Source organism: Panthera pardus, unplaced genomic scaffold, assembly GCF_024362965.1.
Source record: "Panthera pardus isolate Hobbes unplaced genomic scaffold, ASM2436296v1 HiC_scaffold_11, whole genome shotgun sequence".
Taxonomy (NCBI): Eukaryota; Metazoa; Chordata; class Mammalia; order Carnivora; family Felidae; genus Panthera; species Panthera pardus.
In genome coordinates, this window is record NW_026526666.1 from 76,201,927 (window position 1) to 76,228,798 (window position 26,872).

At 47.6% G+C, this 26,872-nt stretch overlaps 2 protein-coding genes across 11 annotated transcripts in view; one reads left to right on the forward strand and one right to left on the reverse strand.

The window, feature by feature from the left end:
* Positions 1-26,872, forward strand: part of LOC109255433 (peptidyl-prolyl cis-trans isomerase slr1251-like) — a 38,211-nt gene that overhangs the window by 6,304 nt on the left and 5,035 nt on the right. For 2 of the 9 annotated variants that reach the window (XR_008420239.1, XR_008420238.1), the window contains exons 2-6: positions 741-860; positions 3,255-3,378; positions 11,959-12,126; positions 12,284-12,501; positions 14,476-14,646. Coding sequence is in view for 2 of the 9 variants with exons in the window: in XM_053897127.1 (XP_053753102.1) it covers positions 3,255-3,378; positions 11,959-12,227 (393 nt within the window). In the remaining 7 variants the exon portion in view is untranslated. Of the gene's footprint in view, positions 1-740; positions 874-3,254; positions 3,379-7,388; positions 9,354-11,958; positions 12,502-14,475; positions 14,803-17,548; positions 25,840-26,872 lie in introns of those variants that run through there. The other 7 variants (XR_002075239.2, XR_008420236.1, XR_008420234.1 and 4 more) reach the window with 7 other exon arrangements.
* The window catches only part of BMP8A (bone morphogenetic protein 8a), a 30,862-nt gene continuing 19,499 nt past the window's right edge, over positions 15,510-26,872 (reverse strand). The window contains exons 4-7 of one of the 2 annotated variants that reach the window (XM_019430116.2): positions 26,472-26,666; positions 25,636-25,715; positions 24,959-25,069; positions 15,510-17,650 (exon numbers count right to left, since the gene is read on the reverse strand). In XM_019430116.2, the coding sequence (XP_019285661.2) occupies positions 17,501-17,650; positions 24,959-25,069; positions 25,636-25,715; positions 26,472-26,666 (536 nt within the window). In that variant the 3' untranslated portion in view covers positions 15,510-17,500. Of the gene's footprint in view, positions 17,651-23,322; positions 25,070-25,635; positions 25,716-26,471; positions 26,667-26,872 lie in introns of those variants that run through there. The other variant, XM_053897124.1, reaches the window with a different exon arrangement.

The window sequence follows — 26,872 nt, forward strand, 5'->3', positions numbered from 1 at the left end:
TGTGTAGTGGCTCAGGGACATTTTATGGTTGGTTTTGTGTATAGCTTGCCATTGCGGGGTGTGGGCTCCCAGCATAGAATTAATCATGAGCAGATCTCAGACTTCTTAGAAGTAAAATGGAAGGTCTTTTATTAACCTTACAAGGTTTAAGCAGCTGAGTTGTATTGCAGTCATTTTAGAATGAACCTGAACTCTTTGGGTGGACAATTCGTGTCCGTTTAGCCAAACTAGTGAGCGTTAAGGAAGGCTCATTCAGACCAGGCAAGCGGGGGCAATCACAGATTCCCAATCACATCCTCAACTTTGGCCTCTGTTGCCTTTTTATCCCTGTTTTACTTCCTGCTGTGGTGGGAGTATATACACGGGTAGAGTGGTGTACAGGGGAGGGGAGAATGCAGCTCCTCCATGGAAATAGACTTTGAGATTCTCTGCAAAGCTAGAGGCAGGGTCTCTGTGAAAGTCTTGCTCCGGGATGTAGACGTACACTGTGCCCTTCCGGCCTTGACAGTGGTTGGAACTTCCCTTTTGGCTCGGCTTAGTCCTCCCTTGTTACTCTTATCTGCCTCTGCTGAGAGCTGGACTTGAAGGCCTGACATTTCCCAGTGACAGCTTCCCTTGTCCGAGAGGTAACTTCTGCCTGTGAGAGCCACATGGTGTGTCCATTCTGCTGACAAAGTGAAGAACTGGGCACAGCTAGTGAACAGCTGGCCAATAGCCTGAATTTCTTAACATCTGTTCAGTTCTTTTCCTTTCAGTGTGGTCAGGTGATGACTGGTTGAAGAAGTTTTCTGGGCAGACTCTTGAAGAGAATAAAGAGGAAGGAGGGTCGGACGGAGCCTTCCAAAGTGGAAACCCAGGAGGTGAGGTTTGAAGGTGTGTGCTTCCACAGGAGGGGCTGGCGCTTTCCACCCAGGGCGCTCCTGATGTAGGTGGCGGCAGGTGAATGGAATGGAGAAGCGTGGCTTTCTTGTCTGTGAGGGGTTCTAGGTGAGAAGTATGGTATGCATGCTTGGATGCCGATTTGTGATTGCTTGAACTAGGTGGGGGTCTGAGATGAGAAAGGACAGTGAGGACTCCCCCTCACCAGTATCCGCCATCCTCCTGACCTTTCCTGCTCCCTCGCTGAGACTTTGGCCCCAGGCTTGCTGTCTTCCTATTCCTGGCCTGATTCCAGAGAGGCCTCAATCCCTCCGTCCTTAGCCAGTTGCTGCCTGCCTCGGCACTTTCTCCTGCTTCTCGATACACCATCCTGACCGTCACTTCTGGGGATAACTTGGAGGCTACCCCTCCTCTGTCCGCCCTCTGAGCAGCGGTGTTTCTCCAAGTTCCTCCCTTAGCCCCCCATTCCTCTCTGCCCGTTGTCCTTGTAGTTTCAGCCACTGTGTCCCATGTCTGAGCTTATTGCACCACTCAGTGTTCTGCTCATTTCCTGGTCTCTAGTCCTCACCTTGACCTTGCTCCTGAGTTTCACGGGTTTCTGCCTGCATGTCTCCCAGTTACCATAAGTCAACAAAGCATGTCCCAAGTGGATTTCCTCTTTCCTTCCTCTCTGGTTGTCCCAAGTACCCAATCTTAGCAAATTTTGCCATCTTCCACAGTCACCCAAACCAGGGACCTCGCTGTCATCTCTGACTCCTCATCACAATCCACACCTGATGCACTGCCATATCCTGCTATCATTCTCTTTTACACCTGCCTGAATCTCTTCTCTCCTGTTTGCTTCTGCTGCATTGGCTTGCTGTAGCCTCTGTCATCTCTGCTACGAATAATGATGGTAGCTTCCTAGCTGGTCTCCCACCCTGGGCCCGATTCCTCCTGTCCTGAGCAGCCAGAGGGAGCTTTCTAAGGCATAGTGCTGACCATGTGGCTCCTCTCAAGCAGTCTAGGGACTCCTCATCTATAGGAGGAGTAGTCTGGGCTCCTTTAGGGGGACAGAAGGGCTCTCCGTGTTCAGACCCTGCTCACCTCTCCACATTGTATGTACATTTTACATTCTAGGACAGAGTTTGTAGGTACCTATAAGTGTCTTGTGTTTTTACCTAAGCAGCTCCTTTGCCTAAATTCCCTTTCCAACTTACTTTGTGTCGCCATCTCCCACTCATCTTTCATAGCTGAATTCGGTTGCTGCCTTCTCTAGGAACCTTTTTTGAATCCTCTAGTTGAGTGAGATCAGTGTCCCTTCCGGGCTTTTGTTGCCTCTGGGATTCTGTAGCTCCCTCTATCCTGCATTTACAGCGTTATTTTGACATTATTTACTTAACAAATGTTCAAATGTTGCTTCCTCTATACCAGCAACTGTTCTAAGTGTTTTACAAATATTTAATACTAATGATAATCCTTTGAGGTAAGTGCTAATATTATCTCCAACTCTTGGTGACAAAACTAGGCACAAGGAGATCAAATAACTTATCCAACATTACATAGCTCATAAGTGACGGAGCCTAGATTTGAACCGAGGCTGTGTAGCTCTGGGATCTGTGTGTGTCTCGTGTTTGTGGCCAGCCCTCCCCCACTGGATAGCCAGTTATTTAACAACTCCAGTACTGGGCCTCATAGCTCAATACCTATATCTTGACCTATCAGTTCACACCACAAATAGGTCAGAGACAATAGAGCTTTCTCTATGAAACAAATGGTAGGGTTTGTACTGAATGTTGTGTTTATCAGCTAGTCATCCTGGTCCACCTGGAGCACAAAGCAAGGCCCAACCTCCTCATTAATCATGAGCAAATCGCAGACTTCTTAGAAGTAAAATGGAAGGTCTTTTTATTAACCTCAGTCTTCTGAGCAGTCAGGCCCAAGCCAGAGAGCAGCCCTTTCTGCTTCCATTGAAGCCGGACTGTGAATCTGTAGGGGTAGGCATGGAGGAGAAGGGTGTGGGTCGCTGTAACAGGAGTGCGGTGGGTGGGCTTGAACTGGTGTTTGAATGTGTCAAGAGCTATGTGCTATGGGCCAGGAAAGTTCCATGACCGCAGGGCAGGGTGAAGCGAGCTGGCATGTCTGAGGGTAAGTGTGATGAGGGAATGAGCTTGCGAGGTGGGGCTCAGGTTAGCTGGTGCTGAAGTGTCCCGTCACTGGGTGTCCGGCCAGGGGCTGTGGCCGTGGCCTTCCCTTTCACGGCCCAGGACCTTCCCTGCCAGCATCTTGCTGTAGCCTGCTTGCGGCTGTTGGGTTCTTGGTGTGTATTCAGAATACTTGCTCTCCTACTTGGGGGGTCGAGTTCTGTCCAGCCTAATGATTTATCCTGCACCCAGGGAGATCCCGCTGCGAAAAAGGCCTCATCAAATCCTCAGGTGTACATGGACATCAAGATTGGGAACAAGCCAGCTGGCTGCATCCAGATGCTTCTGCTTTCAGACATTGTCCCCATGACAACAGGTGAGCGGGACTCTGGGCAGGATGCCGGTGGCTGAGCAGGCTGGAGAGGGGGCTTCCTGGAATCCTGAGCCTTTAACACTTTTAATCTGAGTCCTTCTGTTGGGATCCCAACATCTAGTAACTAACGAGACTGAGCAGACATTTTCGAAGTTCTGTAAAGGCTTAGGACTATTAGAAAGAGTAGGCAGTTGAAAGTTATAAATTGTATTTTTTTTTTTGTAGTCTTGATGTATTTGTAGACTTATGGGTATATGGAATAAGAGTTCTGTAAGAATAGTACAAGGAAGGCATATATCCTTTGTCCACTCATTAATTTACTTTTTGCCCTCTACACTTTACATTGAATTGATATACATAGATGTATCTTCCCCCTACTGTCCCAGTTGAGAGGAAGTTGAAGACATCATACCTCTTGACTCCTAAATAGTTGAGTATATATTTTCTTAAAAAAAAATTTTTTTATGTTTATTTTTGAGAGAGGGAGACACAAAGCACAAGTGGGGGAGGGGCAGAGAGAGAGGAAGAGACAGAATACAAAGCAGGCTCCAGGCTCCGAGCTGTCAGCACAGAGCCCAACATGGAGCTTGAGCCTGAACCAAAGTCAGTGCCCAACCAACTTGAGCCGCCCAGGTGCCCCAACTATATATTTTCTAAGAATAAGAATGTTCCCTTTCACTCTTATGTGGATCCTGAGAAACTTAACAGAAGACTATGGGGGAGGGGAAGGAAAAAAAAAGTTAGAGAGGGAGAGAGCCAAACCATAAGAGACTCTTAAAAACTGAGAATAAACTGAGGGTTGATGGGGGGTGGGAGGGAGAGGAGGGTGGGTGGTGGGCATTGAGGAGGGCACCTCTTGGGAGGAGCACTGGGTGTTGTATGGAAACCAATTTGACAATAAATTTCATATTTAAAATAAATTAAATTAAAAAAAAAATGTTCCCTGGGGCGCCTGGGTGGCGCAGTCGGTTAAGCCTCCGACTTCAGCCAGGTCACGATCTCGCGGTCCGTGAGTTCGAGCCCCGCGTCAGGCTCTGGGCTGATGGCTCGGAGCCTGGAGCCTGTTTCCGATTCTGTGTCTCCCTCTCTCTCTGCCCCTCCCCCGTTCATGCTCTGTCTCTCTCTGTCCCAAAAATAAATAAAAAACGTTGGAAAAAAAAAAAAAAATGTTCCCTTACGTGATCACAGTATGACCATCAAAATCAGGAAGTTTAACATCAGTACAACACTGTTTACTAATTTTCAACCCATATTCAGATTTCATCAGTTACCCTGGTATTGTCCTTTATAGTAGTTTTAGCAATTGTTCTTCCCTGGCAAGGATTCACACACCACACACTAAAGAAGTCTCTTTAGTTTCCTTCTATTTGGAACAGTCTTTCAGTTTTTTGTCTTTTTTTTTTTTTTAAGTTTTATTTATTTTGAGAAAGAGAGCGTGAGTGTGAGCAGGGGAGGGGCAGAGAGAGACGGAGATAGAGAGAATCCCAAGCAGAATCCACACTAGGAGTGCAGAGCCCGATAAGGGGCTCGAACTCAAAAACTGTGAGATTATGACCTGAGCCAAAACCAAGGGTTGGGCGCTTAACTGAGCCACCCAGGTGCCCCTTTCATTGTCTTTCTTGATCTTGATGACTTTGAAGAGGACAGGCCTGTTTTTAAGATTATTTCTTAATCTTTGCCTAGTACTTCCTCATGGTTAGGTGTAGGTGTGATGTGTTTTGGCAGGAACACTGCAGAAGAATGCTGTTTCCTTACCAGTGTATCGTGTAAGGAAGTGCATGATGTCAGTTCCAATATTTGTGATGTCACCTTTGGTTGCTTGCTTAAGGAGATGGCTGCCAGCTTTCTCCCCTGGAAGTTACAACTATTTTTAGGGTTATAAATTAAAAGCTAAAGTTTTTTCTCCTCGCTACCTCCAGCCCATCTCTTTGAGGTAACTACTATTCACATTCACAGTTGTGTGCTTCTTATTTTCTTTCTTTCTTTCTTTTTTTTTTTTTTAATATTTATTTTTGAGAGAGGGAGAGTGCAAGTTGGAGAAAGGCAGAGAGAGAGAGAGAAAGAGAGAGAGAGAGACACACAGAATCTGAAACAGGCTTCAGGCTGAGCTGTCAGCACAGAGTACGACGTAGGGCTGGAACCCGGAAACAGCGAGATTATGACCTAGGCCGAAGTCAGACACTTAACTGACTGAGCCCCCCCCCAAGCACCTCTTCCTATTTTCTTAAATATTCATATTTTTTAAATATGTATATCAAAAGTGTTTTTTTTCTAAAAACAGTATTTCTTTTTTTTAATTATTTTTTTTAATGTTTGTTTATTTTTGAGACAGAGAGAGACAGAGCATGAACGGGGGAGGGTCAGAGTGAGAGGGAGACATAGAATCTGAAGCAGGCTCCAGGCCCTGAGCTGTCAGCCCAGAGCCCGATGTGGGGCTCGAACTCACAGATCGTGAGATCATGACCTGAGCCGAAGTCGGACGCTCAACCGACTGAGCCACCCAGGCGCCCCTCAAAAGTGTTTTCAAAAAATGTTTATCAAAGTCATAATTTGCACATAGTTTAAAGAAAATCATTGAAGTTTGTTATAACGTGATGTTCTTCTGTTCCCCCTCACCATAATTTTCCTGCCCTGCCAAAGGTAACATTCATTTTTTGGCTTTTATTGCTACAGCTCTGAAAAACATATTCACATTATCACTACTTGATTTTTTTTTTTTTTCAGTTTTTGGCTGTTTTGGGTCAGATTTTTTAGGAAACAGACTCATGGAGAATTGCATGCAGGAGGCAGAGAGTGATCTCAGGGACAACTCTTGCAAGGGAATGAGGGGAGCAGAGTAGGCAGAGTGTAACTGAGATGCCATCAGTCACATAGAGGCCTCAGCTGGTCCCGGGGGTGCATTGGAGCTTGGATAGCCCTTCTGAGTTGTTCTGAATTGAGGCCTGGGAACCAGGCCTCTGAACCCTCACATGGACAGTCACGAATTCTGGCTGATTCCCAGAAGGGGTGAGCAGCTCTCTTCAACCAAAGGCATTTACTGGGGTGGAACTTCTCCTGGGGCCGCTAGCATCTCACACTCCTGGGAGGTGAGAAAGTGAGAGTCTTGGTCTTGAAGGGGATCCAAGTGGCTTCCCAAAGCCTCCACCGCAGTCCACCTCTCACACCACTCAGATCCTTATTGGCTGCTGCGTCTCAAGTCTCTCCTGTCTCCTCCCTCCTGACCTCTGAACTGTTGCAGGGACCCAGAGCTCAACACTTTTTTGTCTTCTCTACCCTCACTCTTCACTTAATGGTTCTTAACGTATTAGCCTCGTGCCCACCTCTTAGAACTGATTCTTTACTGGGTGGGAATGAAAGTCACAGCTAATATATTCTTCCAGCACATAGTTTGTAAAAAGAAAAAAAAAAAGTGTTATGTGGGGCTCCTGGGTGGCTCCATCGTTTGAGTGTCTGACTCTTGAATTTGGCTCAGGTCATGATCTCGAAGTTCATGAGATTGAGCCCCAAGTTGGGTTCCGCACTGGCAGGATGGAGCCTGCTTGGGATTTTCTCTATCTCTCTTTGCCCCTCCCCTGCTGGTTCTCACTTTCTCTCTTAAGTAAAAATAAATATATATTTTTTAATATTTATTTTTGGGAGAGTGCAAGCAGGGGAGGGGCAGAGAGGTGGGCAGAGGATCCAAAGCGGGCTCTGCGCTGATAGCGGCGAGCCTCATGTAGGGCTCAAACTCACGAACTGCCAGATCATGACCTGAGCCAAAGTTGGACATTCAACTGACTGAGCCACCCAGATGCCCCTAAAAATAAACATTAAAAAAAATTTTTTTTTAAATAGTGTTATGTAATAATTATAATATGAAAGAAAATGAAAGGAAAGTAATTTACAATAAAATAGTATGTATTTCAGTATTTAAATGCTTGGACACAACTAAATATGTGAAATATTTAAACATACACTTCTGCCTAGAGCAATAGTTAGCAGTGTGGACTGATATAGGTGTATTTTGTTGGCAGGGTCACAGTAACATGATTTCCTGACATGGTGAAAATCCCCTGGTAAAATTCTGAACGAAACCAAAAATTATGGTCCCTTGGTTTATGTAGTAGGTCTATTTCTGGAAAAATTCAGTGCAAAAGATAAGTCTTTGGATTTATATGTAAAATGGAGTTAGGTTCTCAGCTCAAATCATTATAAACAGATTTTTATCCAATACATGAATGTTTCTCAGGGCATTTGAAAGTCTGAGAGGATTAAGAATAATTCTTCCTGACATGTGACATGGCAGGACATCTGGATTCCCTGTTCCCTTCCCACTAATGCCAGTAGCACCCCCATTATTCCTGACAACGAGCAACATAGCTTGGAGTTTCCAAGTAGCCTCGAGGGGGCAGTCTTACCCTATTTATAACCAGTGCTCTGGCCAATTCCTTCCTGTCCCAGGTTTTCCAGGGTTTCCAGTCACATCTGTAAATGAATCCTGTCCACATGTCAGCCTCCATGCTGTTCTCTCCCTGTCGCCTTCTCCTGGACGTCCCCTGGATGTCTCAGACCTCACAGACTCTCATGTTCTTTTCTCCCAGACCCTTCCTCTCCTCATCCCTGTCTCCGGCAATGCCACCACCATCTCCCTAACTGCTTGTTCAGCTTAGGACTCCTCCTCGACCCTTCTCCTCCATCTGACATAGGTCAGATCCACGTGTTTCAAGTCATTTTCTCGTCTGCCCTTGCTTCACCCTTCCTTCACCAGCACCAAGTCCTCACACTTGTCTCCCTGTTTCCACCCCTGCATCCTCCCCTCCTGGTCCAATATGTGAGGTAGTCAGAGCCATCCTTTTCAAACATAAACCCAGTCCTGTTACTGTCTGGCTGAGAGTCCTCCCATGGGGCGCCATCACGCAGGACCCACTGGCATGAGGCCTGGCACCTTCCCAAGCTCCCAGAATGTGCTGCTCCTCCCTCTGTCCTCAAGGCAGTCTTGCTGTTCCTCAGTCACAGCTTACTCCCCCTCACGGTCTTGGTCATTCTACTTCCCGTCCTAGAATGTTCTTCCTCTAGCATCTACAGCGTTCACCCCTCACTTCCTTCAGGTGCCATGTACCTTGTCTTAGAGATCTGCCTTGCTCTCTGTCTAGAATGGGCATTCCTGTCATCTCTTCTTTTTAGTCAGCTTCATTTTTCTTCATATATTTAATACCTGAGATTATATTATGAAGTTACTTATTCTTTCACTTATTTTCTGTCTCCCTTTCTAGAATATTAGCCTCATGAGGGCAGGACCCAGTCTTTATTGGTCACCACTGTATTCTAGAATTGTGTAAATATTTGAATATTTAAAACTGATGTTCACAGGGCAGTTTTGTTATGTGTCAGGCACCTTGATCAACTCCATCATTGAGAGTGGAATGGGACATGGTCCCCGTCCAAAGGGAGCATGCAGTCTAGAGCCCCAGCCATGAAAAGGAGGCTTTCTCACTGAGACAGATGAGCTTATAGGTACCCTCCCTCAGCCTCTGCCGAACCTGGCTCTTTTAAACTCAGATGTTACCTCCTTCAGAAAGCCTTCCATGGTACTGTTACATGTGTGTGTGCGTGTGCATGTGAGAGAGAGAGACACACACAGACACATATACTTTTAGGTGATTGCGTCTTGTGCTTCCATTCGCTGAACAGATGTCTGTGCCACGAGGCTTTGCTCTTCCATAGCATGATTTTCTTTAAAAAACAAACAGTTTTATTGGGATGCAGTTCACATACATTCAGTTCACCCATTTAAAGTATACATTTCAGTGGTTTTTACTGTACTCAGTTATGTAGCTATTACCACAAATAATTTTAGAACATTTTCCTCCCAAAGGAAACCCCACACCCTTTAGCATTCTCCTTCTCCTTGTCCCCCAGGCCTAGGCAAACACTAATCGACTTTCGATTAGTGTTTGCCTATTCTGGACTGTCATATAAATAGAATTCCACAGTATGTGGCCTTTTGTGACTGGCTTCCACTTAGCATGTTTTCGAAAAAGTTCATCTACGATATAACATGTATCTGTACTTAATTTTTTTTATTGTCAATTAATATTCAGTGTGTGCATATACCACAATTTGTTTACCCATTCATAAGTTGATGAACATTTGTGTTTATACATTTTGGTTATTATGAATAATGCTGTTGTGAACATTCATGTATAAGTTTTTGTGTGGACCTATGTTTTCGTTTCCCTTGGGTAGGTACCTACAATTGGAATTGCTGGGGCATAGGATAACTATTTTTTCATATTTTGAGGAACTGCCAGACTGTTTTCTAAAGTGGCTGCACCATTTTACATTCCCATCAGCAGCCTATGAGGGTTGCAGTTTCTCTGTATCCTCACAATCACTGGTTATTATTTCTTTTATGTTCTCTTTATGTTATCCTAGTGATGTGAAATGCTGTCTCATTGTGGTGGTTTTGATTTGCCTTCTGACTGATGGAAGCAAGATGTTGAGCATCTTTTCATGTGTCTGTTGCCCATATTTTAATCTTCTTGGGAAAATGTCCATTCAGATCCATTACCCATTGTTAAATTGGGTTATTTATCTCTTTTTTATTGAAATACAAGAGTTCTTTAAATATTCTAGCTGTAGTTCTCTTATCAGATACATGGTTTGCAAGTATTTTTTGTCATTCTGTGGGTTGTCTTTTCACTTTTCTTTGTTTTGCTTCGAAGCACAAAAAGTTTTAATTCTGTTGAAGTTCAATTTATCTCTCTTCTCTTCCATCAGTATATTTTTTGCATCATAACTCAGAAGGTTTTGCCTAAACTAAGGTTGTGAAGATTTACTCCTATATTTTCTTGTAAGAGTGTTAAAGATTAGCTCTTACATTTGGGTCTTTGATCCATTTTTAGTTAATTTTTGTGTATAGTGTGAGAAAAAGGATCTAATTTCATTCTTTCCCCTGTGGATGTCCAGTTGTCCTAGTGTCATTTGTTGAAAAAGCTGTTCTTGGGTGCCTGGGTGGGTCAGTTGGTTAAGCATCTGACTTTGGCTCAGGTCATGATCTCATGGTTTGTGAGTTTGAGTTCTGCTTCAGGTGAGCATGAGCTCCGCTTTGGGTGAGCCCTGCTTCTCTCTCTCTCTTTCTCTCTCTCTCTCTCTCTCTCTCTCTCTGTCTCTCCCTTTCCCCCCCCCCCCCATCTCTGCTCTTGTGGGATTCTCTCTCTCTCCCTGCCCTCGCTCACTTGTGTCTTCTCTCAATAAAAGAAAAAAAAAAAAAGGCTGTTCTTTTAATTGTCTTGGCATCCCTCTTGAAAATCAATTAACCATAAATGTAAGGATTTTGTTTCTGGACTTTCCGTTCTGTTTCATTGATCTATATATGTGTCCTATGCCAGTTCTACATTGTCATGTATTCTGTAGCTCCATAGTACATTTCGAATTTGACAAGTGTGAGTCCTCCAACTTTGCTCTTCTTTTTCCAGATTGTTTTGGCTATTCTGGGTCTCTAACATTTCTGTATGAATTTGGGGAATAGTTCTCAATTTTTGCAAAAAAGCCGGTTGGATTTTGACAGAGATTCCACTGAATCTGTAGAACAATTTGTGTATTGCCATCTTAGCAGTATTAAGTTTTCCAGTCCATGAACATGGGATATATTTCCATTTGTTTAAATCTTCTTTAATTTCTTTCTGTAACATTTTATAATTATCAGGGTATAAGTTTATATTTCTTTTGAATTTATTCTGAAGTTTATTCTTTTTGATGTTACTATAAATGGAATTATTTTAATTTCATTTTCAGATTGTTCATTGCTAGAGTATAAAATAACTTGATTTTTGTATGTTGATCTTGTATTCTGCAACTTTGCTGAACTAGTCCTAATAGTTTTTTAGTGGATTCTGTAGGATTTTCTTTATACAAGATCATGTCATCTGCATATTTCATTTCGTTGTTTTGTAGATTGCAGTTGCTGGAACATCTAGTACGATATTGAATAGAAGTGGTAAGGGCAGATGTTTTGGTCTTATTCCTGATGTTAGGGGGAAAATATCTAGTCTTTCACTGTGTGGTTTTTTTGTAGGTGCTCTTTATCAGACTGAGGAAGTTCCCTTCTATTCCTAGTTTGTTGAGTGTTTTTATCATGAGAAGTTGTGGGTTTTGTAAGATGCCTTTTCTGTGTCTATTGCAATAATAATATGGGTTTTGTGCGTTATTCTGTTAATGTGTTATATTGCTTTTTGGATGTTAAACCAGCCTTGCATTCCTGAGATACATCCACAGTTATCTTTTGAGTGACTCTTTTCCACTAGACTATGAGCTGCACCAGGGCTGGGACCAATGTCCCCAGGGCTCAACAGGAGCTAAGTTACAAAGTAGACAATACAAGTATTTATTGAATGAGTGAAAGAAAGGATAAACCAGTATAAAATGATTTAAGCAACTTTGCTCACCATTTCACTATCAACTGAGTGGCAAACAAGGCATCCACATGGTATTATCCTAGAGTCTGAGCCTGCCTGGTTGAAGGGCTGTCAACAGTCTGCACAGATGTACGTCTGACAGCAGGGAGCCAAGGGTAGGGCCTGACGTGCTCCTTCTCTCCCCCAGGCCTGCTCTCCATGGTCAGCTCTGGCCCAAACACCAACAGCTCCCAATTCGTCCTGACGTGTGACAAGACAGATTGGGTAGATGGCAAGCACATAGTGTTTGGGGAGGTCACAGAAGGCCTGGATGTCTTGCAGCAGATTGAGATGGGTGGCCACTTGGGCCCTGGGTGTGTAGCCCTGTGGGAGAGCTGGAGAGAGGGGCCGTGGCAGATCCCAGGGAGGGCTGCTTCTGCTCAGGCAGGGGTGGGCAGATGGGGAGGGTATCCCTAAGCCAGTCCTTAATCTTCACCTTCCCTTGTTTCTCCCCCTCTTCTGTCCCCACAAAGACCCAGGGCAGCAAGGATAGGAAGCCAAAGCAGAAGGTGATCATTGCCAACTGTGGGGAGTACATGTGAGTCTGCAAAGTCTTGGCACTGCCCCTGTGTATCCAAGAGGGAGCTGTCAGCCTGGGAACCAGCACCTGAGGGTGTCTGTCCCCTTTGCGGCAAGCAGGGGTTTGTGTCGTGGCCCTTCTTGGACTCAGCTCACAGCGACTCTTCTGCAGGTATGGCCTGGACTCCCTCTGGCTCTTTCCCAGGCGTGGCTGGCACAGGGGCCACCTTCCTCATTGTGGACAGGCTGTATGTGGCCTTTTCTGGGCCTTTACTGCCACAGCTTCTCCTCGTCCTGCCAGTGTGGCTCCTGGACATTTCTTCTAGTAAAATAAATCCTAGTTCTTGTATGGCCGCCTGCCAGCCAGGTCCCAGGTATTTTCAGAGAGCTGTGACTGGCCCATCTTCCTGTGACAAAGCAGAGCACCTCCCCTGCTGTTTCCCTCCCACCCAGGCTGGGTCCCTAAGACTATACCCTTTGCAGACTACTGTAGGGCAGCAGAGGTCAGAGCTGGTGCCAAAGTGCCTCTGTCCTGTCCTCTGCTACGAGGCCAGTGAGTTAGGTAAGCCATGCTCTATTCCTGCCCTCATACCTAGTCGTGAGTCTAAGGGGCACCTGAAATCAGTCTTGGTGACCCATTCACTTATTATTCAGTCATTGAACCAATAGTCCGAATTGTAGTACCGCAGAATGCCCAGAGTCCTTTTACCAGGCGCTGTGCGTGGTGCTGGGGAAACACGAGAAATCAGCCGAAATGGTACTTGCATCCTCCCCATACCCCAGCCCCAGTGGAAATCAGAGTCTGGTGCCACAGTCTGTAGCATGTGTGGCCTCTCACCCTATACCAGTGTTTGGCCAGCCGGGCCACCTCCCAGCATGTCCCATGTGCTGAGGCTGGTCACCAGAAACCATCAGTCATCAGAAACAATGTCCAAGGCTCCCACCTGCTCCTCTGCCGCCTGCCAGTGGCTCTAGATCAAGGTTCGACACTCAGAAACCACTGGGCAGGGCTGGTTCTCATTTTGGGTTGAAGTCAGGCTGAGCCTGGAGGGGAGGAGAGAAGCCTGCTGGCCTGTGACCCCAGGGCAGCTTCTGCAGAGGGTTGGATGCTAGCCCTCTATCTAGCTAGCATCCTGGGCCAACCTTGGTTTCTGCCTTCAGGTGGGGTTTGGCTTGTACCCCTTTGGTTGGCTGGCGCCCGCTCCCATCACTGAAATCATGGCCTGCAGTATTCCCAGCAGGGACCCTCGCTCCCTAACCTAGGTGTCCCTCAGTCATGGCTATCGGGACAGGCAGCAGCGAGGCCAGGAAAATGCCAGCCACTCAGGGCTGGTGTGATGTCTGGGAGAGAAGAGATGTACTTGAAATACTCAACAAGGCTGGCTCTAGGGATTACATGTGGGGAGGGGGAACCGACTGGCCTGAAGCCCCAGGAGGGAGGACTGGTCACAACTCTGTGAAACCAGGGGAGAGGTTGTTGGGGGGAGGGAGTTCTGTCCCTCACTGTGCTTCCCTGATTGCCCTAGGGAAGTGGGACTAGCACACTGGCCAGGAATCCAGTGGATGGGGACCTGACAGGTGGCAGTTGCTCCCTCTGTGCTCTGTAAGGGGCTTCCCCAAAATTTATCATGTGGGTCCACCCGTAACCCTTGTGTAGGTGGTGACCTGAGCCTCAGTGGTGAGATGCCAGGTCCCAATGCCATCAGCCTGCTGATCGCGTAGGTATTGTCTGACCAGAGCACCTGCCTTCCTGATGCGGAGCTAGTGCTCCCGATGGTAGGGTCGTGGGGGCCCCAGACCTGGGGAGGGAATTGTGGCAGAACTGGGGCAGAGGGGATGCTATAGCAAGATCTGTTTTCAAAGAAGATTTAATAACAAATTTTCAATATATCATAGATCGAGTAAATCAGATCACCAAGCAGTACATAGAGTATGATCCTGACTTCATGAAATACCCAGATGTTCTATATAAAGACAAACATGTATGTGTCAAAGAAAAAGACTGGAAGGAATTATTAACAATGTTTATCTCTGTGTACTGGGATTATGCATTTTGGGGATTATGCTGGGATTATGTTTTTTATTTTCAAAAATTTCCCTAGCACACAAGTGAGGAAAAACTTTTTTTTTTTTTTTCTTTTTAAAGGTCCAAATGCTTGCTCAAGGCTTCATGGTAAGAAGAGAAACCCCAGGAATGCTCCCCTTTCAGCTTCCCAGAAGCTGTAGGACTCTGGACTTTGGGAGGAAATGGGGACAAAACACAGCCCCATCCTCAGTCCCCAGCAGAGGCCCTGGCTCCACAGGTCACCAAGTCACGGTAGGTCCCTGCACACCAGGACTCCCACAGGCAGGGCATTGTGGAAGTCCCTACCTCATCCCTAGAGATGACCAAATTTAGATTTTTTAGGAAAAGCTCAGCTTTAAAGTAGACACAGCAGCACCTCCTGGACATGTTCTGGAAGGAGGGGGTTTTAACAGGGGAGGCCCAGATATATAAATTCATTTAAAGTAAGACCACTAGTAAATGCTGTTCATTCAGTACCCATGCATGCACGGTGCTGAGTACTTTGTGGACACACCAAATCCCCACGATGGCCTTGCAAGGGCAGTACTAATACTCCAGAGGAAAAACTTCTAACTTAGAGGTGACATAATTTGGTCAAATTAACAAGAGGCAGAGCCAGGATTCTATGCCAGGTCTACTGGCTCTAAAACCCACCATATCCTATTCACAGCCTCCTTTCCTGTGAAATTGCAGGGCATTTCTCGAAGCATGTCACCCATTTCCTTACATAGAGACACAAAAGAACAGGGCTTTGCCTGGTGAGCTGTCGTCCGGGCCAGTACCATGCTCTGATTGTGGAGGTGCGCTGGGTGTGAGGTGCACAGAGCAGTTCCCCCCGCACCCCTGCCCCCAGACTTGGCTGTTCCTCTGCAGCCTCCCTTCCTGGCAGCACTTACTTTGCTGTCAGCGGGCCTGAGCTGACCACCCTTATGTATTCTTCTAACGTGCAGCCTTGAACGTAACTTGGGGTATCAGGCAACCATATAAGTAAGATGGCTGCCCCTTCATTGACTTTGCATCCATAATTCTCCCCCTTCTCCAAGGCCTTTTCTGGTTGCTTTCAATTTGTTAGATGGCTGGAGGTTCTAGAAGTCTGTCAGGAAGTCCATGACCACTGTACTTTCAGCTTTATTGCACAGAAAGGGGTTCAGATCATGATACTTACATTCCTATTCGGCACACCCAGTGGACAAGGCAGTCTGCATCTTTAAAACATTCATTCTACAAGCTTTCCTGGTATCCCCAAAACATGCCAGGTTATGTGCTAGGTGTTGAGGAGACCAAATACTGACATTTGTTAAAAGTTTTCAAACCTCCACTGCCGTTGATACTGGGAGGAGAGAGCTGCTAAGGCCCCAAAGTGGCGGGTTTCATGTCCTATGTACACAGCAGCTGGGCACTCAGGCTGTCTTTGCTCTGTGACAGAGGAGACAGCCAGCGTTTCAGGCAGGAAGGCGGCTTATATCCTTGTGTCACAGATGAGAAACTGAAGCTTGAATCAGGAAGGGAACTTGTCCTGACACCAAACCCATCAGTGGCTGAGTTGGAACCAAAGTACAGGTCTCCCGACATTCCAGCCACTTTGTGATTCAGTCCCTTGCCAGCCAGAGCTCAAAGCCCCAGGCTAATAGGGAACTCCCCACTTTGCAGACAGTCTGGGCCTGCCCTCTGTGTACACGGGGAGGGTCTCTTCCTCTGTACTTGCTCCACAGTCCCTTCCAGGTCCCTGTGGAGGGGCTGCTGTCCTGCAGCAGGGCCCCAGATTCCTCAACTGCTGCCCCGCCTGCTGTCCTGGGGCCCCTCCTCAGGGTGCAGAGTGATGGCAGAGATGCGTATCCTTGGGCACACGGGTGGTTCTGCCTCGGCTGGGCTGTGCCTGTGGGTTGGGCGGGCCCAGGATCTGCTTTTAATGACACAGTATTTCAGGGCTCGGGCAGCTGAACTCTGTCTGCTCCAGCAGGTAAATTACAGGCTTAGCAAGTCAGAAATCAAACAAACACTCCCAACTGCCTATGGCGGCTGCTCTGAGGAGAATAACGATTTTCGGGAACCTTCACCCAGGTCAGCCTAATTACTGCCTGTCATTCCCTTGGGACAGGGACCTTTGGTTCACAGGCCTCAAGAAACAGCACAGTGCTTCTGGGCCCACAATGTGGTATAGACTGTTGAGCAGCCTGTTCTTAACTCCTCGGTTCTAGCAGACAGACAGTTCCCTCCTTGCCCTGTGCCTGGCCTGAGGTGGCCCAAGCACCATGCTGTGGGTAGAATGGGTGGGGAAACTGAGTTTCATCTGCTGGTGGGTGTCTGGAGTTGTGTGCTGAGGGTCTTGAGGCTCTGTCTGGGCCACGGGCCCAGGTCGATTACTGACATTAGCCACGGGCAAGGAGACAGGAAGGGGCGGCATGTGTGCCAGCGTGGACCACCTACTGCAGCCACTGTCTTTGCTTCTGCTAAGAGTTCACTTTGTGTCAGTGCTAAGCCTCACATGGAAAAAAGGCAGAGGAAACTGGAAGCCCCCAAGGTTATTTGCTTCTGGGTTGGGGTGGGGGCATCATACCACTTTCCCAAGGAGGGGAAGGCATATGCCATAAAACATCCCTGTCACCCTCAGTCTTAGCATGAGGCTCATCCAGCTCGTTCTTCTTCCAATGTGCTGCCAGTGGGCCAAGTTAGGAGCCCAGTAATACACTACTGAGCACAACTGCATCTCTGTGCCCTGGAAATTCCCAGTGTGGTGCTTATAAAGAGGGACAGACCCCCTTCTCCCCACTCAAAGCCCAGCCAGCTAAGCTCACACTCCAGATGCTCCTCAGGCCCGGGTCAGCTACAGTCTGGGTTGGGGATGCCCAAGGACAGGTCCTAAGACAGGATGTCTGAGCTGAAGACAGTGCAGTCAGCATGCCTCGGAGGCTGCCGCGCACATCAGGCCAGCCAGTCTACAGACATCGGGGGGAGGGGGCAGAGGGACCTGGGGAGACCCTGGCAGGGATGCAAGTAGGGGTCCTTCCTGCTACCCCCACCTGAGCTGTGATGGCATTTGAGGGTTTCCTGCGTCTGGAGAGGGGCCTGATCCAGGCGGGAGGCTCTGCAGCGGCGAGGCCAGGCCTCAGTGGCAGCCACAGGCCCTGACCACCATGTTGCGGTGCTTGCGCAGGATGACATTGTTGCTGCTGTCATAGTAGAGCACGGAGGTGGCGCTCAGCTTGGTGGGGGCGCAGCACGCCTTGGGGACCGCGTCCGGCTTCATCAGGTGCACCTGGCCAGGGGAGGGACGGCAGTCAGGTGTGAGTACCGCGGCCTTCTCCCACGACTCCCAGGTCCCACCGACCCCGGAGTCTCCAGCTGCTCACCCTCCCCGGCTCCATCCTCTGCAGCCCGGGCTGGCGCTAACCTGTAGATGTTCCCCACCCCGCCCCCCTTCACCCCTTCCCCGCACCAGCTGGCTCCCTCCCTCTACATTCACTCCCCTCAGAGGCCACGACCCGCTCACTGGTCTCCAGCACATGGCGTGCCCGGTGCCCAGTCCCTCTGCCGCTCCACCCCTCTGGGGTCCCCTCCGCTCCTCCCATGTGCTCCTGTAACGTCCCTGATCATATCTTGTCCCCATTAGCTGTTTGCCATCTGTCTCCCCTCCCAGCTGTGAGCCAGTGAACGATCACAGAACAGGAGAGACCTAGAATCCTAGGTCCATCCTCGTGTTCAGTGCTGTTACTCCTCAAGGCACTTGCCACCCCTGATAACTTCTAAGGCAACTACTGTTCTGGGCCGACCAAGACGGAGGGCACGGAGGCCCCGCGTGGTGCCCAGAGTCGCATGGCTCTCAGGTGTGGCGGAACTTGGACGGGGTGTGCTGACCTGCTGCCCTCTGAACAGCCTTACTGCCAGGAGAGAGCCTGCCTGAGGAACGGCCCATTTTCAGCTTCCTAAAAATATTTCTCCCAAGCCCTGGCAGGACGAGCCGCAGTTTACACGGAACTCCGGGTCAGGGCCCCCCACTTGCAGGCCCGAAGGCGGCCCGAGGCTGTGGGGAGGCAGGAGAGAAGAGGACACCTGCTCCATCCCTGTGTCGTGCAGCCCAGGGCCCCCCACCCTCTCGGATGCTGCCGAGCAGGACCCGGACGAAGCTGTCTGGCTCTGGGAGGGCAGGAGGAAACCGAGTCCCTGCCGGAGAAGATGCAGGCAGAGCTACAGCACTGAAGCAGCAGTGGGAAAAACCCCTGGACGTGTGGAAGGGGAAGCTGTTTACTCCTCTCCTAGAGCGGCCCCAGGGACAGAGATCACTGGGGGACTCCAGGAATAAGGGAGCAGGCCTGCGCTGTTTCCCTCCTGTCCCCCAGCATAAACCCGCCACCTGTGGGAAACAGCACAGCACTGACACTCCTGCCTGACTTGCCACTCTGCCCTCCCCCAGCCATGCCCCCCTCAGCTCCAGTACCCTGGGTCCCTTCCTGCAGAGGACGGTCGTGTAAATCCTGCTGACACCACCTCCCTGCACCCCAAGCCTTGGCAGCTCCACCCCTCCAGTCAGGCTGGGCCTTAGTCCCCGCGGCAGCTGGTCCCCTCTCACAGAGGTCTACCTGCAAACCTTGTAGACACTGCACGTCGTAGATCCACCCCCTCCAACACACCCATGGCTAGAGCCCATCTATGTGGGACCACAAGCGTGGCAGTGCGCGAGCAGCCCCGATGGGGGTCAGCACCTCTTCAGAGACTCCTTCCCCGGAGAGAGGGAAGGACAACTACACATACGAGTCAGGCTGCACCCCAGCAGTGGACTGGGGGCAGACAGTCTGATAAACAGGCCCTGCCCACCAACAAAATCTTCTCAAGGGACAACACAGGAAAAGAGCCCTATGTTTGGTGCTACAGCATCTTGCGAATGCCTGGTTATGACTCAACTCAAGCCCAGAGTGGCCCCAGACCAGCCCACTAACACCACAGGGACCAAACACTGCCTATAACATCAGAGAACTATCGCAGATGACTGGACTGAAGGAAAACGCGTCACAGCAGCAGGGTGTATGTGGCACACACAGAAGACACACCTGAAGCACCAGCTTCCGGCGAACGGGGTGCACTGCGCTGCTGGGCACTACAGGGTGCCTTCAGAAGGTCACTACTTTCAAGAGCTGGAGACGTAGCAGGAACAGAGAGACAAAATAAGGAGACCGATAAATATATTCCAGATGAAAGAACAGGACAAAATCATGGCAAAAGACCCAAGGAAGACAGAGATAAGTAATATGCCTGATAAAGAATTTGAAGGAATGATAAAGATACTGTACTGGAGAAAAGTGGATGACATCAGGGGTGCCTACCTGGCTCAATTGGTAGAGCATGTGACTCTTGATTTCAGGGTTGTGAGTTCAAGCCCCACATTGGGCGTGGAGCCTACTTAAAAAAAGAGAGTGGAGGACATCAGTGAGACCCTTAAAGAGATAAAAAGGAACCAAATAGAGACAAAGCATACTATAAATGAGGGGTGCCTGGGTGGCTCGGTTAAGCTTCTGACTTTGGCTCAGGTCCTGAACTCACAGTTTGTGAGTTTGAATCCTGTGTTGGCGTCTGCTGACAGAACCTGGAGCCTGCTTCGGATTCTGTGTCCCTCTCTCTCTGCCCCTACCCCACTCACACTCTCTCTCTCTTAAAAAAAAAAAAAAAAATAAGTGAAATTTAGAACACACTAGGATGGAATAAACAGCAGGCCAGAGGAATCAGAAAATGAATCAGTGACCTGGAGGACAGAGTAGTGGAAAATAAGTTCGCCAGATGAGAAAAGTTATGCAAAATGAGAATACACTTAGGGAACTCAGCAACATCATCAAGCATATAACATTTACATTATAGGGATCCCAGAATGAGAAAAAAGGAGGGGTCAGAAAATTTATTTGAGAAATAAGGAAACAAATCCAGATCCAGGAGGTACAGAGGTTCCCGAACAAAATCAACCCAAGGAGGTCCACACTAAGACATATAGAAATTAAAGTGACAAAAAGCAATGATAGAGAATTTCAAAAGTAGCAAGAGGAAAAAAAAAAAAAGTTCTATACAAGAAAAACCCCACAAGGCTTTCAGCTGATTTTTCAGTAGAAACTGCAGAGTAGCATGATATATTCAAAGTGCTGAAAGGAAAAGTTTGCAGCCACAGTACTCTATCCAGCAAGGCTATCAATCCGAATAGAGAGAAAGCTTCCCTGGAAACGAAAGTTAAAGGAATTCATGACCACTAAACCAGCCCTAAAAGAAGTTTAAAGGGGAGTCTGAGTAGAAAGAAAAGACCATAAGTAAGATTAAAAAAGTAGCAGCAGGGGTGCCTGGGTGGCTCAGTCGGCTAAGCATCCAGCTTTGGCTCAGGTCATGATCTCACAGTTGTGGGTTCGAGCCCCACGTCTGGCTCTGTGCTGACAGCTCAGAGCCTGGAGCCTGCTTTGGATTCTGTGTCTCCCTCTCTCTCTGCCCCTCCCCCGCTCATGCGCTTGCTCTCGCTCTCTCAAAAATAAACACTAAAGGGCGCCTGGATGGCAGAGTCAGTTAAGTGTCCGACTTCGGCTCAGGTCATGATCTTACAGTCTGGGTTCTAGCCCTGCATCAGGCTCTGTGCTGACAGCTCGGAGCCTGGAGCCTGCATCGGATTCTGTGTCTCCCTCTCTCTCTGCTCCTCCCCTGCTCATGCTCAGTCTCTCTCTCTCTCTCAAAAATAAACATTTAATTATTTAAAAAAAAAAAAAAGAAAAGTAGGAACCACAAAAGCAGTAAAAAATAAGTATTTATAAAAATCAGTCAAGGGAGTCACAAAATAAAACGATTTAAAGCATGATATCATATACCTAAATCATAGTGGGGACAGAGGAGGAATAAATAATGGGCTCAAACTTAAGTGACCATCAACTTCATATAGACTGCAAGATGCAGCAAATGTTATATACAAACCTAACAGTCATAAATAAAAAACCAATAATGGATATACAAGAATTAAAGATGTCCCAATACATCACTAAAGAAAGCCAACTAATCATGAGAGAAGAGCAAGGGAAGAAAGGAACAGAGAATATCTACAAAAACAACCATAAGGGAAGTAACAAAATGGCAATACATACATACTTGTCAATAATTGCTTTGAATGTAATTGGACTAAATCAAAAGCCAGGGTAATGGAACTGATACTAAAAAAAGCAGCAGTTGGAAAGACCACCTATATCTGCCTACATAAGAGAATCATTTCAGATCTAAAGACATGCAGACTAAAAGTAAAATGGAACATGAGCATAAAGTCAGGATGCTTATATGGGACAAAATGGACTTTAAAAACAGACTGTAACAGCCAAATTTGACACTATGTAATCAAATGGAACCATCCAACAAGAAGATATAACAATTGTAAATATTTATGCATCCAACATGGGAACACCCAAATACATAAAGCAGTTAATAACAAACATGAAGTAGTTTATAGTAATACAATAATAAGAGGGGACTTTAACACCCTACTTACATCAATGGATAGATCATCCAAACAAAATCAACAAGAAAACTGGCTTTGAATGACACATTTGACCAGATGGTTTTGACAGATGTATTCAGAACATTCCATTCTAAGACAGCAGAATACACATTCTTTAGAAGTACACACAGAACATTTTCCAGAATAGGTCAGATAGGCCACAAAAGAAGTCTGAACAAATAAAAAGATTAAAATCATATCATGCATCTTTTCTCAACACAACACTGAAACTAGAAACCCACAAGAAAAAATCTGGAAAGAGCACAAATACATGGAGGTTAAATAACACACTACTAAACAATGAATGGGTTAACCAAGAAATCGAAGAGGAAAAATACATAGAAACAAATGAAAGCAGAAACACAATAGTCCCAAATCTTTGGGACGCAGCAAAAGCTGTCCTAAGAGGGAAGTTTTAGCAATGCAGAGAAGTTTACTCAAAAAGCAAAAAAGAACCTCAAATAACTTAATCATATACTTAAAGGAGCTAGAAAAAGAACAAAACCAGCAGAAGGAAGGAATTAAAGGTTAGTGCAGAAATAAAATAGAAACTCAAGACAAAAACCAGGCTGGTTCAGTTGGTAGAGCATGCAACTCTTGATCTTGGGGTTGTGAGTTTGAACCCCATGTTGGGTGTAGACATTACTAAAACAACAACAACAACAACAAAAACAGAACAATGAAATCAGGAGTTTGTTCTTTGAAAAGATCAATAAAATTGATAAACATTTAGTCAGACTCAGGAAAAAAAGGGCTTACATTTTATTTTTAAAAATTTTTTTTCAACGTTTTTTATTTATTTTTGGGACAGAGAGACAGAGCATGAACGGGGGAGGGGCAGAGAGAGAGGGAGACACAGAATCGGAAACAGGCTCCAGGCTCCGAGCCATCAGCCCAGAGCCTGACGCGGGGCTCGAACTCACGGACCGCGAGATCGTGACCTGGCTGAAGTCGGACGCTTAACCGACTGCGCCACCCAGGCACCCCAAGGGCTTACATTTTAAAACATCAGTAATGAAAGAAGAGATACAACCAATACCACAGAAATACAAAAGATTATGAAAGATCATTATGAAAAGTATATGCCAACAAATTGCATAACCTAGAAGAAATGGATACAGTCCTAGAAACATATAACCTACCAAAACTGAAGTAGGAAAAAATAGAAAATTTGGACAGACCAGTTACCAGCAAGGAGATTGAGTCAGTAACCAAAAAACTCCCAACAAACAAAAGTCCTGGACCAGATGGCTTCACAGATGGATTCTACCAAAAACTCAAAAAGGAGTTATACCTATTCTTCCCAAACTATTCCAAAAATTAAGAATGGAAGGGAAATTTCCAAATTCATGCTATGAGGCCAGCATTACCCCAATTCCAAAACCAGATTAAAAAAACAAAAACAAAAAACCCGCTACAACCAAAGAGTACTATAGGCCAATATTCTTGATGAATATGGATGTAAAAACCGCACACTGCATCCAATAATATATTTAAAAAATCATTCACTATGATCAAGTGGATTTATTCCCAAGATACAACAGTAGGTCAATATTTGTAAATCAATATAATACATCAATAGGAGGATTAAAACCATATGATCATTTCAATAGATGGAGGAAAAGCATTTGACAAAATACAACATCTATTCATGAAAAAACCCTCAACAAAGTAGGTTTAGAGGAAACATACCTCAACATAATAAAAGCCATATATGAAAAGCCCACAGGTAACATCATAATGCTAAAAAACAGAGCTTTTCCCCTAGGTCAGGAACAAGACAAGGATGCCCACAGTCACCACTTTTATTCCACAGTACAGGAAGACCTAGCTATAGCAATCAGACAAGAAAAAGGATTAAAAGGCATCCAAATTGGTAAGGAAAAACAACTGTCACTATTTGGAGATGATGTGACACTATATATAGAAAACCCTAAGGACTCCACCAAAAACTGCTAGAGTTGATACAATCAGTAATGTCACAGAATACAAAATCACTGTACAGAAATCTGTTGCATTTCTATGCACTAATAATGGAGCAGTGGAAAGAGAAGTTAAGAAAGCAACCACATTTACAATTGTACCAAAAAGAATAAGACACCTAGGAATAAACTTAACCAATGAAGTGAAAGACCTGTACTCCAAAAACTATGAAACGATGAAAGGAATCAAAGATAACAAACATGGAAAGATACTCAATACTTACTGATTGGGAGAACCAATATAGGTAGAATGTCCACACTACCCAAAGCAATCTACAGATTTAATGCAATCCCTATCAAAATGCCAACAGCATTTTTCAACTAGAACAATCCTAAAATTTGAATAGAACCACAAATACCCCTCATAGCCAAAGCAACTGTGAAAAAGAAAAACAAAGCTGGGAGTATCACAATCCCAGATTTTAAATTCTACAAAGCTGTAGTAAAACACTTAGCTATAAGCAACAGCAACAGTGCTCTTCATGGAAATTATTTTTCAGCATGTGAAGTTACCCCAGACTCAGCACTGGTAGCCATACCTACTTTGGGAAACACAAAGAACTAAGGAACAGGAAGAAGACAACTGGAAGGTGAACAAAAGGGGGGGTGGGGGCAAAGCCCAGCCCCTAACCCAGGCCACACCTGTAATGCTCTCCCATACACCCTGCAGCAGGTGGCTGGATGCACATGCCTGTCACTCACCCCACAGGCATCTGTGCGACAGGAGGCCGAGGATGCCGGGGGACATGGTGATGTGTGTGGTGTCTGACCGGAAGCAAGCATGTCTTGTAAATCTGGGTGCCCACATATGTACATGATGCCTTACATGTGTGTGTGCAGGGCACAGATCTGGGTGTGCACAGTCAGGGTAAGTCGGGTGTGTGTGGATTTATATACCTAGGGGTCTACATGTGAACGTGGCCACATAGGGACCAGTTCCTGTACAGACATGGGAAGTTAACTGCGTGTGCCTACAGTGAAGGGTGGGGAGAGCTCCCTGAGACCCGAGCAGGCGCTTCCATCCACCTGGCTGCACGAGCCCTCTCCCCGTGGGTGGGGACAGGATGGACGCGGTACTGACCAGGGACTGCAGGATGGCGTGGTTGGTGGCGTTCATGCACGAGTCCAGCGGGAAGGAGCACTCCCCCTCACAGTAATAGGCCGAGTACCCTTGGGGAGCAATGACCCAATCCTGGGGGGGAAAGAGGAGAAAGTGAGTGCCATCCAGATGCCCCCCCACACACACTGAGCCCCTGAATCCAGCACATGGCACAAGACGACTCAGGGCTGCCCCTTACCCACCTGCAGCCCCAGCCCCATCAGCCAAGCCTAGGGTCCCTGCAGGCAGGCTCCCCCAAGAGGCCGGTCATCCACCGGGAGACCCTCTGCAGGCAGGGCTGGGCACAGCTCTGTCCCCTTCACGTGCACTGGGCATCATCCTCCCCACCCGCCCCACTGCCTGCATCTTCTAGAGCTGCTGTCCCAGCAGACGTGCACACGCACTGCCCTCCCAGCCTCGGTTTCCCTGTTGCAGCCCTGACATGTTCTGGCTGAGGATTCAGACTATCCCCATTTCCATGGTTTTCACCAAAAAGCACCTCCTCACTATAAAAGAAAGACATATTGCCTTCAGAAAACACTGAAGAACCTAATGCATGAGAAAATTAAAGTCACCCATAATTCTAGATGCCCCTGGAGATACACCTATCATCTCTGGGTGGGGACCGTCATGTAAGAAGGAGGAGAGTCAGAAATTACCAGCCAGCCGAGGTCCTGGAAACTGACGTAGAGTTCGTGCCGCCGGCAAACCTGCCGGCCGTCGGTGCCGTGAACGTCATCTGCAGGGACAGAAGCCAGGTCTGTTCTGGGGTTCCTGCTCTGGGCAGCTTCCACAGGGAGCTCCCAGGGCGGGGGACACCCCACCGGGCACACTTGGGGAATAAATGAATGCAGTGAAACAGACGTATTTGATCTCGTTAAGCCCATCCTGCAGCTCTGCTGGTGTCATGACCCAGCTCGAGAAACTTCGATGGCTCCAGGTGGGTCCGATAGCTACAGAGGAACCCTGCACTCACCCCAGCCTCCCCTGAGTTCCAACCTGTGGGCCCTCCCGATGCTTCAGTAAACAGCCCAGGGGACCCTGGGCCATCAGTGGCTCCTTTTCTGTACTGACCTCATCCCACCTCTCCAGCCGCCCCCATTCCCCGGGATTGAGTGGCTCACGGAAGCCAAAGGGCGGACTCCCCGTGGAGGAGAGGAGGGCAGGAGGGCAGGGAAGGCCCACTCCTGATCCTGAGGGGCTCAGTCTGCGGGGGAGACCTCCGCATAAACAGTTGTGCATCCTGCAGGGTCCCCAGGGGCTGTGCTGCCCGGAGGATGGAGCACCTGATTCTGATGGAGACTTCTGGAAAAAGCCCTGGGAGCCAGGGGAGGGCAGAGAAAGCACTTCTGGGTGGCAGGGACAGAGAGGGCAGAGGCTGGTCCACAGGACGTGCGGGGGGGTGACCCCCGGCCTGAACCTACTGAGGACCCAGAGGGTTCTGTCCCCTCCAGGTGGCTCCCAGGCCCCGAGCCAGGCCCCTCCCAGACCTCACCAAAGATCCCCGGGAGTTTGTTCGGGTGTGGCAGCTCGTTGGTTTTCTTGGGCGGCCTCCTCTTCAGGGGCCTTGCTGCCCGAGGGGCTCGGACGGGACCAGGGCTCGCCCTGAAAAAAGTGACCAGGAAAGGCTGTTTGGAGCCCGGCGCCCGTCGCCCCAGCAGGCCGGCCAGGCCAGGATCCACGCTGTGCCCTGAGACGGAGAGAGGAGAGAGGGCGATCACTCACGGGCAGGGGCCGTGCACGTGGGACAGCGGGGACCCTCCTGCCAGGGCCTGCTCGGGCCCAGGAGTGTGGAGGCAGAGGGCCTCAGTTTGCTCCTCTGGAAACAGGAGTCCCAGGTCCGAGGGAGATGGAGGGAGGGGGGCCTCGCGAACACAGGGTCATTACTCGTGATAA